General features: G+C 36.8%; 1 protein-coding gene across 5 annotated transcripts in view; it reads right to left on the bottom strand.

Moving 5' to 3' along the window:
• Positions 1-16,723, bottom strand: part of DPP10 (dipeptidyl peptidase like 10) — a 621,333-nt gene that overhangs the window by 61,681 nt on the left and 542,929 nt on the right. For all 5 annotated transcript variants that reach the window (XM_039328209.1, XM_039328210.1, XM_039328207.1 and 2 more), the window contains exon 8: positions 1,316-1,436. In XM_039328209.1, coding sequence (XP_039184143.1) covers positions 1,316-1,436 — 121 coding nt within the window. The remainder of the gene's footprint in view (positions 1-1,315; positions 1,437-16,723) is intronic.

Genomic DNA, 16,723 nt, shown 5'->3' with positions numbered 1-16,723 from the left:
AAATCCAGTCTGAACATCTGGCTGACTGTGCGATGATCCATAATAATAATAATATCATTGCACAGTCATCCAGATGTTCAGACTAGATTTGGCATTTTTGTCTACCTATTGAGTCCTTACTAAGGACCTGGGATAGACAGATCTGGATGTTTGATGATATTTGTAACACCATCGAACTTGGTAAGGACTCGATAGGTAGACAAAAATGCTAAATCCAGTCTGAACATCTAGCTGACTGTAATAATAATAATAATAATAATAATAATAGTAGTAGTAGTAGTAGTAGTAGTAGTAGTAGTAGTAGTAGTAATAATAAGTGTAGTTTGTGTTCTATTTGTCCAATGACGTGTTGACTGGATTCCTGACTGTTGATTCTGTACCTGAGGTTGGTTATTTCTTGATGGAGTATGTAGGTTTTTCATTTATACAAGACATTTTGTAGAGTTTCTATGGGTTTGTGGATCACTGCGATGGATAGTGGTTGGAATAATAAACTGATATATATATCTTATATATGGAAGTGTTATTGTACAATCCTAGGGATATCTTTAGTCCTTTGTTTCTGGAGCATTTTTTAAGGACATTTGGTGTGGGATCGTTGTTCAATACTGAAAGAGCATTTCAGTATTGTTTGAAGACTTGGCCCTTTTATGACTTGTGTACTTCAACTCCCAGAATTCCTCACCTAGCGTGCCTGGCTGAGGAATTCTGGGAGTTGAAGTCCACAAATTATAAAAGGTCCAAGTTTGAAGACCCCTGTGAAAGAGGTTCCTGAGTCCACCTGTTACAAGGATGCTGATGAGCTGTAGTGGTTTTTGCTCTATTGACAATTGTTCATATGCAGTGGATCTTATGCTTTCTGTGGTGGCTTTTATGGTAATAATACAAGTTTCGTTCTATGTGCATAGATTTTCTGTAAACTTGGATTTTCAGGCAGTTATCATTCAGCATAGTTAGAAGGAAGTCTAAGGATGGGAGTTTGTTCTCTTTATTCTCTCAATGTTTTGTTTAAAATCAACTAGTGCTTCCAAGGAAGCATCAAACTGCTATCCAATCCCTCAGAATTCATTGTAAGACAATCCCCATTTCTGAACCATTGCACTAAAGCCTCTCTGGAAAAATGAAAAAAAAAATGTTGTCTCTACTTTGGTATTGATCTCCCTAAGCCTAAAAGTGAAAAATCTACCTGAGCTACCACATTCCCAAGAAATCTTGAAAGCATTTATCCCGCAATGTTTTTTTACTTTTCAGATTTGAGCAAGGATAAGTTTTTTTGCATTCACATACATACAACAATTTTTATTGTGCAATTTACCTTCATATAACCAGTCTGCAATTCCATTAAAAACAATTCCTTCTTTCCCAGAAGATGTCAGTCTCAAAGAGCTGCTCTTTACATCAGGCTGGTAATAGATGTTATTTTCAAAAATATAAATCTATGTTGGGTAAAAAAGAATGACACACTATGTAATTAGTTAATAGTTTCATATTCATTATCAGGAAATCATTTCTGAAGCTAATTTTTATATCCTTATATAATTTATGGATTATTTTAGAAGGAAAACGGGAGAAATAAAATATTTGTGTCTAAAATCAAATAAGCTTCAACAGAAGGCAAGGTTAAGTTATACCACAGGTCGGCAACCTGCGGCTCCGGAGCCGCATGCGGCTCTTTGAGCCTTCCCCGGTGGCTCCCAGCCTCCTCTGTCTTTGCAGAGAGAGACAGAGACAGAGAGAGGCAATTGCGCCTCTCTCTCTCTCTCTCTGTGTGTGTGTGTGTGTTTGTGGTTTTTTTTTTTGTGTGTGTGTGTGTAAAAGAGAGTGCACTCACAGTGTTCTCCGAGGAGCTGAAAAGCTTACTGGGCGGAGCTCCTCCCTTTGCTGCGTCTCTGCAGGAAGCAGGAAGCAGAAGGGCAGGAGAGAGCTAGCTAGCCCAGCTAGGCTGACTCAGGAATTCTGGGAGTTGAAGTCCATGAGTCATAAAAGAGACGAGGTTGCTTACCCCTGAGCTTGTTGGACAACAGCTTGAAGCTTGCCAGGTGAGCAGCAGATAGGAGGGGGGGAGAAAGAGAGAGAGAGAGAGAGAGAGAGGAAAGAGAGAGAGAGAAAGAAAGAGAAAGAGTGGGGGAAGAGGAGTGGCAGACCAAGGGCAGATAGAGAGGGAGGGAGGGAGAGAGACAGAGAGAGAGAGACCCTTTTGACATCTAAAATGAAGATAACACTGCATATATGATTTTTTTACCTGTGTGTGTATGTAATTTATATATATATGTGTGTGTGTGTATGTAATATATATATATATATGTGTGTGTGTATGTAATATATATATATGTGTGTGTGTGTATGTAATATATATATATATTATATATATATATATATATATATATATATATATATATATATATATATATATATAATAAAGGTAAAAAAGGATATATACAGTGTTATCTTCATTTTAGATATCAAAAGGGTTTTGTGGCTCCCGGTGTTTTGTTTTTGGTGGGAAACGGGTCCAAGTGGCTCTTTGAGTGTTTTGGGTTGCCTACCCCTGAGTTATACTATGAACACTGTAATTACAGTGTCAATTGATTTACATATTGATAATCTTGCTACTTTCTTTGCCTGAATTTTTATTATTATATTTTATTATTATATTTTTATTATTATATTTATATATATAGCCATGTAGAATAAACTCTACCTTCCAGGTAGAAAACAATATTTTCTGACTTAGAATGAAATCCTTAAGAAGAAAAAATACATGAAATCCAAGATATGTATTTACAGGTTCAGAGCTCTGGCCTGTATTTTTCAATTCTGGTGTGTTACAGAACTCTTGTATCTTGCAGAATGTCACACTGAGATTGCATAGATATAAAATGGCAAATATTCTCCAAAATCAAATATTCTTGTTTTGTGCCTATGTAGCCAATCTTTTTCTTCCTTCCTTCCTTCCTTCCTTCCTTCCTTCCTTCCTTCCTTCCTTCCTTCCTTCCATCCATCCATCCATCCTTCCTTCCTCAAATTTAAAATCCTTCTATCTATAAAGCGACTCTGGGTGGCACAATACATAGCCTGAATTAATAGTTAAACATATAAACATACACATATACAACATGGCATTAAACTTTATCTCATACCTGAAGTGTCCATAATTCTTAATATCTGTAGTAGCCTTAGTCATTATATTTATATGTTCAGTTTTTATTGTCTACCTACTTCACAAGGATATAAGGCAACTGCATCTCAGATCAGGCATCAATTGCTATCATTTATGTTACAATCTAGCTATTTCAAACCAAAGTATAGTAGTAACAGGATGAGCCAAAACCATTTTAGTCAATCATTCAGTTCCTGAATTGCATCTCAGAAGACTTCATGCAGTTGCTTTCACAAGTCCTCTATGGAAGCAGAAGATAGATCAGTGGTGGCGAACCTATGGCACGGGTGCCAGAGGTGGCACTCAGAGCCTCTCTGTGGGCACGTACGCCGTTGCCCTAGTCTTAGGCCTTCAGCTGGGTTTTATAAAACCTTTTTGCTTTAGGCTTCCACTGCCGTGTGCAAAAAAAAAAAAAGGTTCAATTAGTCAATTTCAACTTCTTGCAGGAAAAAAAAAAAGATCTTGCAAAGTTGGAATTGATTGATTGAACTTTTTAGTCCCAAGTTGGAATTGATTGATTGAACTTTTTAGTCCCACCCAGTCTGCCGCTACCATTGCACCTACACCCACCCAATGGGCCACACCCAGCCAATTGATCACACCCAACCAATAGGCCCTACCCAGCCAATGGGTCACATCCACCTGGCACCCAACAATGCATAAGTGGGTTTTGGGTTGCAGTTTGGGCACTCCGTCTCTAAAAGGTTTGCCATCACTGAGATAGATAGAAGACATTTCTGCTGAAAAAAAAAGTAAGGCACCATCTCTAGGGCAGTAGTAGCAACTTCTCCTAGTCTTCTTTCTTCTTTTGAGAACAAATGTACATGCTCTTATATATTTTCAAACCAACCTGTTGATCTTAGGTATGAAGGAACCAATCCTGTTACCAATACTAAAATACCATTCAAATGCTAATCAGTTGATTTTCTTACATGGAAAGAAATTCTTAACTTTTGCTTCAAGCATCAGAATGACTTTTGGTTGGCCTTGCTTGTAAAGAGCATAATTAAACACAACCTGTGAAAAAGCTGATTCTACAGTTAATAGAGCTTAATTTCTTCTTTATTTCAAAATTATTAATTTTAATGGAATTTCTGTTTACTAAGGGAATGAAAAGGTGTTTTAATTACTGTTTCATACCTTAAATGTGGCCCATTAGTCTGGTTACATGAGTGAAAACAGTATGATACATTGGAGATAATGGATTATTCATTGTAAGTTAGAAGGATCACTAGGTTTTGTGACAATTTGTACTCAGGTTTAATAACCTCCTTAAATTTAATGTTCCAGGCTAACGGATAATATAAAACATGTTCAAATACAACAGAAACTTTGTGTGTGTGTGTGTGTGTGTGTGTGTGTGTGTGTGTGTGTGTGTGTGTATGTATATGTGTATATACACATACTGTACAGGTAGTCTTCAACTTACAACAGTTCTTTTAGTGACAGTTCAAAGTAAAAAAGTAAAAAAAGTGACTTGTAACCATTGCAGCATCCTCATGGTCATATGATCAAAATTCAGACGCTTGACAATTGACTCATATTTATGATGGTTGCAGTGTTCTGGGGTCATGTGATCACCTTTGGCGACTTTCTGACAAACAAAGTCAATAGGGAAGCCAGATTCATTTAACAACCGTGCCGCTAACTTAACAATTACAATAATTCATTTAACAATTGTGGCAACAAATGTCATAAAATGGGGCAAAACTCATTTAGCAAATGTTTCACTTAACAACAGAAATTTTGGGCTCAATTGTCGATATATATCCTGGAAAATCTTCCTTTCCATGTTTGGTTGAAATCTTAATACAGTGGTCCCCAACGTTTACAGCTTGGTGGCCTGGTGGGAGGGGAGAGCGGAACCAGTCCACCTTTTGTGCCAGTTGAGCTGTGCATGTATGCGTGTGCATGCTGGCCCACCATCTGTGCAAGTTGAGCTATGTGTATGTGCCTGTGCATGCCGGTCCATCGCTCATGCAAATCAAGTTGCCTGCAGGCATGCACATGCACGCTGGCCCATTGCTTGCAGAAGTTGAGCTGCACATGTGTGTGCCTCCTACCATTCATGTAAGTCGAGCTGCATGCATGCACATCGGCCTGCTGCTTGTACGTGTCAATCTGTGAGCACATGCGCTGGCCAGCTGCTTGCATGGCCCAATTTCCGATAGACCATGGCCTGGTAGTGGACCCCAGCCCGGGGATTAGGGACCCCTGTCCTAATAGCAATGTTCATTATTTTTGTTGACATTCAATCCATACTGCTCTTCCAGAAAGAAGAAAGAACCAGTACATCAGGGGTGTTAAACTGCCGGCCTGTGGGCTGGTTGCATCCTGCGGAGGCCATGCCCACCCCACCTCCAGCAATGCGAAAAAAATCACGATATGTCATGACACATCACATGACGTGGCGAGTTTGACACCCGTACAGTAGAGGCATCATACCTTGGTGTGGAGGAGTATCTCAGGGCTCTGCATTTTCACCTTACATTTAAAATCTGCATGAGGATGCTGGGTGAGGTCATCCATTGGACTGGGTTCAGATACCATCAATATATGGATGATGCCCAGTCTTTACTCCAAACAAACCAGGTGAGCTTGTCAAACTCTTGCTAACATTTACTGAATGCAGCCCAGAGTTCTTGCAGGATTAAGCACCAGTATAACATTTTAAAATAAATAAAATCAAGGAAGAAATAATGATTTTCTACCAGCATCCTTGCAGCCCTTAGCGTTTCATCTCAGTGTATGTTAGAGGATCTCTTAATGCACTGCAGAGCACCTCTTTAGAATGAAGGTGGAAAATAAATACATGAACAATTCCATCTTCCACCTGTGTAAGTTAAGAACTGCTAAGCATATTTATCTGTCATATATTCTTCTACCCTACACAATGACCTAAACATAATAGAAGCCCATGGGCATAATGTCTCACAGATTATCAGGAGGAAAACGTATTTCAAACAATATAGTAGTGCTGTAAATAGTGCAATGCTGCTGCTATCTAATGTCATCTTGATAGTGCATTTGTCAAAAGAATTAAAGGATGAGGGACAGAGATTGCTAGTTGCATTTCTCTGTCACATCTGACCCTTCTTTTCACTTAAGGGTAGTTAAGTAGATACTGGAGAGGAAAATGATTTGACAAGAGTCAAAAGGAGCCTGAGTGCTAGATCCACTGTACCAAATATACACAAATGAAAGGCAGTGATGAAGACCTTTTGATGTTGGAGTTATTCATTGTGGATTCCTAGCTATATTTTTTCCAATATAAATGTGGTCAGCTGTGCAAGACCCTAGTTTCTCCCCACAGACTTTAAAAACTGAAGATAAAATTCTCTAGATATCATTGCTGTTAAGTCTGGTATATATTTTTTCTTTCAGCTTAATTTGATACTGCTGGCTAAGATAATGGTATGCTTTTAAGATGTTTTTCAGTATGGCCTAGTTGCATATTCATTAGTTCTTTCTCCTATGATTTTACCTGATGCTAATACATGCACAAAAAGTGATGAAATAAATAAAAAACCACTCAATATTATAAGCTTGTGGAAATAAATATAAATATGCAGTTATCATACTACCTTTTCTGATCAAACTATTCATGGGCTTCTTTGATGTTTGAAAGAATGATTAACAGTTTCATGCCCTAGATGCAGATGGAGAAATGAGTAGAAAATGTTGGGTTTTCAACCCAGCAGCTGTCAATCAAACACTGGTTTTTTTTAACTCTTAATAAAAGTAGAATAGAATATCTGATATATAAAAAGACAAGTTGCTCAATTGACAGTAAAGATAGTAAAAGAAATAGAAAAAAGATTTTCCCATTTACTGTTTTTTCTTTGATGTGAATTTTTTTGTGGGTTATCAAAAAATAACATTTCTTTTCTATATATTATTGCAACAAAACTTCATTTTACCAGGCCCTGACATGATGGAGTTTCTATGCACCAAATTAAATAACTATTACAATTAACATTATTTCGATGATGATCTCATTGTGAAAATGATGTAAATCTCCCATAATATCCTATTCAGTTCAACTGATACAAGTAATCATTGACTTACATCAGTCTGTCAAATGACCATTCAAAATTACAACGGCACTGAAAAAGTGACTTATGACCATTTTTCACACTTACAACCATTGCAGCATCCTCGTTGTCACATGATCAAAATTCAGATGCTTGGCAACTGACTCATATTTATGACAGTTGCAGTCTCCTGGTGTCACGTGATCACTTTTTGAGACCTTCTGACAAGCAAAGTCAATGGGGAAGCCCGATTCATTTAACACCCATGTTACTAACTTTACAACTGCAGTGACTCACTTAACAAATGTGGCAAGAAAAATCATAAAATGAGACAAAACTCACTTAACAAATGTCTTGCTAAGTAACATAAATTTTGAGCCAATTGTGTTTCTGTGCCACTGTACTATTACAGTGTTAAATGAGGTTTTGTTATTCTGTACATATCAGGAATTGATAACAGAGGGTGCACAGTACCCATAATATCTCTAAATGACCTCCTAGAATTCCAACATTATTTTTAAATGCACACACACATGCACAACTGATAAATTTGAGTTAGTTTTCTGTCCCTGGGATGGCGAGTACTAAAATATTGTAACACTTGGCAATCTGGTTACATTCAATCCATTTTTAAAAAGTTATAACTATACCTCTGGGAAGGTCACATGATAGTAATGTGATGTGAAAAAGCTGGTAATTCTTTTTTTTTTTTTTTTTTTTTTTATTGAAAATTTTTACATTTTACAAAAACAAATCCCCTTCCCATACCCCCCCCTACCTCACCCCCCCCCTTCCCAACCTCCCAAACCCTCCCCTGGACTTCCCAGAGCTGAGTACAGGCTTAATTAAAAAAAAAAAAAACTTAAAACACTTTTAAAACCTAAACAAATTTAAATACAATCATCATTCTATATAAGCTCCCTCCAAAAACACAAATTTAAACATTACTTTCTTTGAATATCTATATCTATAATATAAAATCTAATTTCTCCCTCTTTCTTTATCCTAAAACGAAAAAATAAACATACAAATCTTTGTTATACCATTAAAGCTAAATACTCTTAAAGAACTTAAAGTAAGTACATATTTCCTTCAATCTTCATAATCTTCTCTCCTATCCAAAAAGAAAAAAAAAAAAAAACAAAAAACAAAAACTTAAAAAACCTATAAGTCCTAAACAAATCTAAGCACATTTAATTAAACAAATTATTTTGTCTTAAAAATATTAATAATAATATTTGAAAACTAAAAACACTTTTAAATCCTAAACAAATCTAAATACAATCATCACTCTATATAAACTCCCTCCAAAACCACAAATTTTTTAAAATTTAAAATATTAGAATCCACTCACTAAAATAAGCAAATTATAATCCCTTCAAAACACAAATTTAAACAATATTATCATTAAAGGTTCAAAACTTAAAACAACAAAGTTAATAAACACATTAAACATTTCAATCTTCACCAATAACTAATTCCATCCGTAAAAAACTACATCCTTATCAATCTCAATTATATTAGTATTATTAATTATTCACATTCCAGTTTTTTCCATTCTCCATTCTTCCATTCTTCCATTTCCCTTCTCCATTCTTGTATCAAACTCGTAAGAAATGCTGCAAGTTCTGCCTTAGGAGACTGCTCCAAAATTCCTGAATCTCCCATCGACTCCGAAGCCAATAAGGGTTCCTTAAATTCCTCCTTGTATTGATCTTTACAATTGTAAGTTGTACAAGTTATCCTCTGCCCGTTCCTCTCTTGTTGATGCCCCTCAGACTGAGATTTCCCAGTTTCCATTTCAGGCAACAATTCCACCCTTAAAGATTGCTCCAAAGACTTTGTAGGTCTAACATCTCCCAGAGATTCAGAAACCACTAAATATGAAACTTCCTTAACCTTCTTCTGTTGCTGCTTTTCTTTGGGATTATATACTGCACAAGTTGTCTTCTGCTCCTCAACCTGGACTTGTTGAGGCCTCTCACACAAAGATTCTCCAGTTTTCATAAATATAGGCTCTTCAAACTGTGATTCTACATTCTTTTCTTCCAAAGCTTTAAACTTAATTGATGGCGATGCACATACCCCCAGGACCGAAGTATAAAAATCTTTTGCTTGAGAAACAGTATTAAGTCTATAACATGTCCCCAGGTAATTCACCACCATTCCAATCGGAACATCCCATCTGAATGAAATTTTTCTCTTTTTAAGTTCATTTGCTAAAAAAGCAAACTCCTTTCTTCTTCTTAAAATTTTAGATGGGATCTCTTTAAAAATTATAACATCTTGTGAAGCAATTTGAAATCTCTTCTTATAATAGGCTTGCACAATTTCATTGCGTAAAGATCTTTTACCAAAGTAAATTACCACATCTCTTGGCAGATTCTTCTGTGCTGCCACCACAGAGTTAACCCTAAATAATTTTTCAATTTCATTAAGTATTCCCTCTTTTTCTTTATTCAAAATCAATGCAAAGTCCTTTGCAACCATCTCCTTCAGATCTCCTTGCAAAGACTCTCCCAGGCCTCTAATTCTTAAGGCATATTCCATTTGTCCATATTGAAGCATAAGAATCTCATTTTCCATTTCTTTTTCCATACTTTCAATTTTCCCCTCCATTATGTCCACTTTTTCAGCTACCTCTTCCACATGGGAGTTCACCTTTTCAAGAACAGAAGCAACACCTTCTAAAGCCAAAACAAAATCTTGTCTCAAGATCTTATTGTTTTCCTCTAAAATCTTTTTCATTTCTGCCCTAATTTGAATTATAACATCTCCCATCATGTCTTGCAAGTCCTTCATAGTTATTAGCTGACCCCCAGAAGAGGGTGAAACTGTTGATTTAGAAACTGTAGAAATCCCTGGACGCTTTGGAGCCATCTTAAAGAAAAACCTTTAGTCCTTCTTAAGCAATTATAAAAATTCCTTCAAAAATATAACTCCCTCCAAAGAAGGTCATTATAATAAAAAGAAAAAAGGGAAAAAAAGGAAGAGAAAAAGAATTAAAAAAAAGTTTTACTCCTTCTTAAAAATTACAAAAAATTAAACAGAAAAAAAGTCCTTCAAAAAAGGGTCATTACAATAAAAAAAAAAAGGGAGTTCAAAGGAAAAAAAAGGGAGAAGGGGAAAAAAAAAATAATTAAATAAAAAAAGTCCGTTCCAAAAAAAATACTTAGAGATACCAAAAACAACCATTCCAATCATAAGGAAATAAAAAGAGAAAGGGAAAGGAAAGAAAGAAAAACACCAAAAAGCCTGCCGGTCAGCATTCTAACTTCCAGAAAAAAAAACACCGAGGAGTTTGCCGATCGCCATTTTACTTTCCCTTTCAACAAAGAAAAAAAATAAAAAGAGAGAATAAAAATAGAAACAAATCTTAAAACTTAAAATCCAAATAAGTCAAAGAAAGCAAAAACTAAATCCTCTACTCAGCTCTGTCCATTTAAAAAAAAAAAACTCACCAGTTCTCTTTAAGCACGGAGGTGTTTGCGGCGGCTCGTTTTGTCCCTGAGGACAAAAACAGCTGGGAAGCGGAGACAAGTCTGAACTCCGTGGGAGCACTCCTTTCACCCCCCCAAAAAAAAAACTTGGGGGGTGCGAAAGAGGCTCTACCACTATTCAGACACTCTCTACCCCCCCCCTTTGCCCGGGAGGGGGATTTTGAACCGCTGAACAGCTGATATCTGCTGTTCATAGCGGTTCTTACACTTACCCAGGAGGACGGCTACAAAGTAGCCGCCATCACGCACGCAAAATCCACCGGAAGTCTCGAAAAAGCTGGTAATTCTTGATATTTGTATTGAATTACATCAGTTCTGTTTTGAAAGTGATAAGAAAATAACATTTTTAGTTAAATTTTAAAAATACTTTTCTTCCTATAAAATGTTAAAGCTTTCAAATTTGTCATTTTGGAAATATCATGATTGTATATATAGCAAGATGAAAATTGCGTTATTTTAATGTTTCCAATGGGGGACTAATTCATTACAGGATCAGACCATTAGATTAGGATGATAATCTCTGTCTTAATGTTATTTTACCTTTCATATTAGAAAATAAAAGAAGGGTAAAGCTGAATAGGTGCTGTGGGAAAGCTGTATAGTGGGCAACCTTCTTTGATTACTAATCAGACATGAACCTACTCACTTTTATTGTTATAAAGACTAAAAATCTGGAATTTCCAAAAATATAGATTTTGAAATGGAAATAACATTCTGAATAGAACTAAAATTAGCAGTCCAGTGCAAATTGTTTCACAAAGCTAGTTATAGTGATGTGATAATTAACAAATATAATAGTCTAATACAGTGGTGGCGAACCTATGGCATGCGTGCCAGAGGCAGCACTCGGAGCCCTCTCTGTGGGCACACACACTGTTGCCCCAGCCCTGCCTCCTCCCATGGCCCCTCCTCCCCAGCCCCCCCCAGAGGAGAGTCACCCCCTGCCCACACGAAGCAGCACAGCCAAGGACATGGTAGCCAGCAGTGGGGACAAGACTCCGCCTTTGTGCCCCATTGCATGCAAATGATGCTGTAGGGCACAGGCGGAGGGTGTGGCTGCCATGGTACTGCTGGGCTGCCTGGATGATCTGTGGCAGGCCATGGAGGTGGTGGGTGGCCTAGCAGGCATGGCGGAGCAGGGACAGGGGGTTGGGCACTCGGTATCTAAAAGGTTCGCCATCACTGATCTAATGATCTATTATATGTTTGAAGCAAGTGAAATCAAAAAGACAAATTTGGCCACAGGGGTGAAGAAAGGTTTCCTTACATTTTCTCAGGTCTTGGTAAAGCAGAGATCAGTCCTTCACGCTTAAAGTTTTTCCAAGATAGTGAAGCATATCTGTTAGAGCAGGGGTGTCAAACTGCTGGCCCACAGGCCGGTTGCATCATATGAAGGCCATGCCCACCCAGCTCTGCCAATGCAAAAAAAGTCACGACATGTCACGTGATGCAGCAAGTTTGACACCCGTGTGTTAGGGGGTTGGAATAATGCAAGCCTTCTTCAGTCTATCAAGTATTTAAGTCCCAGGTGGCCATATATAGGAGGGGAAGGCCTAGTCCTTGAGGCAGAGAAACATCCCACAAAAATGTAGAAGAAAGAAAAAGAACTTCTTAGACAGTCAGGTAGGGCATCCACAGTGGAACAAATTAATTAGAAGGCAATATTGCAAATCCCTTTCATCTCCGTTAAAACCTCATCTATAATACTAAGTACCTGTTATGCTGTTCACCTCATCTCTTTATTCCAGAGCTGTAAGTTTAATGTGAATGTAGGGACAAAGAACTATGTTCTTTATCTTTGAAACATGCAAGTAATACTGGCAATGCATCAACTTTGTATAATACATTCCCATAATACATTTCAGCAATTATTACATCTGTTCTCCAAGGGACTAATTTTCTAGGCAATGTAAATTAAAGAAATAGAGATTGTCACTATGGGAATCCTTAATTAAAACAAAAATATGCGGGTGGGAGAGGTGTACTTATTAAAGGTGTTTGTTTCCAAAATCTCACGTCAATCATAATTTATTGGACAAAATGCTCAAATGCAATAGGAGTAAGTTCACCACACAGAAGCTTAAGGAAATGGGAAAGAGCTTCATATTATCTCCACTCTGTTTCAGCTTCAGTGATGCCATTATACATCTGACAGAACTGTTCCACTGTTTCAATTTTTACAACTACATCTTGCCTAGGGAACTAATATATCTCAATTGATGCTTAAGTGGATATACAAATACAGGTAGATAATGCCACATATTAATCAGAATCCAACCAGGAATGTGCCCCCTCCCACACAGACGTTCACCTCTGCTGATTTGGAGTAGCAATTGACATCAACACTGATATAAAACAAATTCCAGGTGGCTTCAAAACTGCTGCTGTATCAACAAAATGTTCTGAATTATTTGAGATATATAGAAAATTGTCTTCATCTGCTACAGCCAGAGTACTTTCTTCTTGGATTACCATAAATCAATCATCCAACATTTGGAGTCAGTTTGATGTTATAGTTAAGGTATTAGCCTAGAAAGCAAGAGTCTGTGAGTTCTGGTTCTGCCTTAGTCATGAAAGCCAGCTGGATGATCTTGGGCCAGTCACTCTCTCTCAGTCCAACCCAACTCATAGAGCTGATGTTGTGGGAAGGGAGGAGGGAGGAGTATTAGTTACTTACTTGAGTTATTTATAAAGTAATAAAGGAGAGATAAAATTCAATAAACATTCTGCAGCTGTTCTATATTTTTATACAATGTGAAGCAGAAGACCTCTTTTGAAATAAATGCTCCAAGTTCAGTTAGATGAAATCAAATGCAATATTTTAAGTAACTACCCATCAATTTCACAAAGTTCCTCCAAAAATTATTGCTGACTTGAAATTTCTAATGCGACAGAAAGAGAAAATAATCACCCAAGTGGGAAGTTGTTGTTTTTAATGTTTGGTTGTATTACTGCCGCAGGTCTGCTTGTGCTTACTCAGTTCTCACAAGAAAGCTATCAATGCATAATGTGATGCATTGGGATTGTTCATTGGCTGGCTTGTTAAAGAGTCTGACCTTCGTTCAGGTTCAGAAGGAGCAATTGACTCAAGATGGCTTGGCTGGCTTCCTTAACCACTACCCATGGATGCATGGAAGTAAAACTGTTTTGGGTAGTTCAATTGGTTTTTAATTACATTTGAATATTTCTGCAAGCTACACTCTGATGTTTATTCTAAATCAATTATGCCAGGGAAGTAAGGACACAAATGTATCCCTGGACTCAATCTTAATTCTTCTAGTAAATTTCATAGTACCTGATTCCTAGTTCCAGGTCTGATTTTCACTATTTATATAAATAATATGTGCTGATCTTTTCCCTCCCATCTAGGTGAGGATGCTCACATCCTCTGTGCTCAAATGAAGCTAGCCTCATCTCACTATTACTGCATAAATATCCAGGGCATATTGGACAATTCTACACCTCCCTGCCCCTTTCTGACACTAACCCTGCTATAACATGTAACGTTGCCAGGTTCTGCTCAGCAGCGCTTAAAAACTGTCAGATGGATGACCTATGCCCTAAACTAGTTTTAATGAGCCTCTAGTTTGTCATCCTAGAACATTGTGTACTGTGATAATCTGCCACATACTAACCTTTATGCTCCTCTATATCCCTCTAATATACCTACCCCTCCTTTTAGAATTCTTTTACATCTACTTATATCATTATTTTGTGGTTATTATTTTTTTAGACTGATATATTTTTATGCTTTTTGATCGACGGAACCTCATCCTCCTTATGCTGATCTTTGACTGTAATACAGGTCTGACTGATTCAAGCAAACCTCTACTTTTCCCTTTCTACATACACACAAACATACACACACAAACACAAATATATACACATGCATACATACATACAGAGACACTACACTGCAACTTATACATATGGTTAAAACTATTATAAAAAGTATCTGGTAGAGACTTTTTAAAAACAACAGCACAATAATTTGTCCCTGTAACAATTACTTGTCTCTGTGTATTGGTTAATGACAGACAAATTCACACAGTATATACTGAAATTATAGATAATGATAGCAATAAGTCATGGTTTTTTTGTGTGTGGAGGGAATTTCCAGAAGCTGTGTTAGCTTTGGGAGTACAGCACTGAGGGTTTTTTTTTTTTTAATTTCGTTTTGGTCATTTGGAGAATAATTGAATTGCAAGATTGAATCTGGGTCAGTCACCGGGATCAGAGATTTATTCTTCCGAGTTTTTGGACTCATGCTGGAGCCCTTCTTCAGGGAACCTTTCTCTACTGGAATATATACTTTGGGCTATTCTGTGAGACATATTTATGTGATGCCTTCTTATTGGTTGGCTGGTATGCTGATGGCTGATGATTGGCAGTCATTTCTTTGTGTTGCCAAGCCCTCGGCTCCTAAATACTTGATAAGCTGGTGGTAAATCAGCAATCCTGTTAACTGACCAGGGGCCCATTCCCCAGGCTTCAATCTTGATTCGATGTTGCAATATTATTCCGAGACATGTACATTTGCCTTTATTCGTGATAATTGCATTGTTCAGTTCAATTATCCTTGCCTGTTCTCAGCTGTTGAAGGCAACCAGGAGTCATTATCAATGGCTGGCTTCAAACTATTCAGTGTCTACTTGGAATATGAAAAAAAAAAACAAAGAGCAAATCCAGTGTTACTGGAGACCCTAGTCTGTTTCAGCATCATATTGCACCTTAAAAATGAACAATGCTATTATATATTTGCATACATTGTGTTTAATTTCTTGAGATGACTTCATGAGTTACAAGCTACTGGTTTAGGAGGAAAGGGAACTATAGCAAGTGAAGTTGTAAGGAAGTAAAGTGCAGAGCTATCATTGGTTATTCCCCAATAGTATGCAGGAATACAGTTGGAAAAAAGCTCAGGTCAAGATGTAGGGCAAAAAATTATGAATTGGCCCCCGGGGTCTGAATATTTTGAAAATGGTGGTAAGAGAATATGTCAGGAATAAATCAGGAAATTCTTTTATATACAGATTCATTTCCTTTATTATGTAGATCCAGATTGCTTATCTTTAAGGGGGAAAAAATATCCCAGCTTTGTTCATAGTTTATACAGACACACAAAAGTTGGAGAAAAGAAAGACAAGGAAGATTTCCAATATGCAAGTTAGAATGACCAAATAAGGATAAGATAGATTTTATAGTTTTCTAACAAATTATTTAATTTATTTCTGTTTATTGTCCTTATTGTTCTTCATCTTGTTGCAATATAAAGGAAGTGAAATTTATCTTTTAATTTGTATTGCAATGTGAATTGAAAGAAAGCAAGCACTTTTCTTTTTGTTATGTATGGCTCCAACTACCTAGCAGAATATTTTTGAAACATAGTTCCTTTAATATTTGACTTTATGCTTACTGAGTAGTCGGGGTGGATTCTTTAAAGAGAGAGTTACAGAGGATATCCAGAAATTTTTCTTGGAGGTTTTCAAATGTGGTTCTGCGAGGACTGAATGGGTTCTGTGGGACTAAGTAGTGAAAAAAAGGGTCCCATGGTTCTCTGAGTAACTTTTAATATAAGACTTTAAATGTTATACAACATTCAAACATTGCTGTGGTTTGTTTAATACTTAAAAATTGTTTTGAAAATTGAATGGTGTTAGTGAACATGCACTGAATTGTGATAGTAACATTCAAAAATCACACCACAATGGACAGAGTATTTTTTTTCTTTCCCAAATTTAATAACCCAAGTAACAAGAACTCCAAGGTTAGCACAAAATAATATTTAATATTTTTATTTCTAGTTATGTTTCTACAATTCTGCCAGAACCAGGCTCAATGCAAATTCAAAAGGGTTTTTTTTAAATAAAAATGTTTGACTTTTATGAATATATTTAAACATTATTTTTGAAATCACTTTCATTTTGTTCCAGATAAAACAGCTGTAATCCTTGGGGTTCCTCCTGAACCCAGTTCCCTAGTTAGTTATCACTCAATTCTGCTGACAGTGCTTCCTCCTTCTTTCTGTA

Source organism: Crotalus tigris, unplaced genomic scaffold (assembly GCF_016545835.1).
Source record: "Crotalus tigris isolate CLP2741 ecotype Arizona unplaced genomic scaffold, ASM1654583v1 scf7180000024374.3283719, whole genome shotgun sequence".
In the NCBI taxonomy this organism is placed as follows: domain Eukaryota; kingdom Metazoa; phylum Chordata; class Lepidosauria; order Squamata; family Viperidae; genus Crotalus; species Crotalus tigris.
The sequence above is the reverse complement of the archived record's forward strand: the minus strand, read 5'-3'. Positions and strand labels throughout refer to the sequence as shown.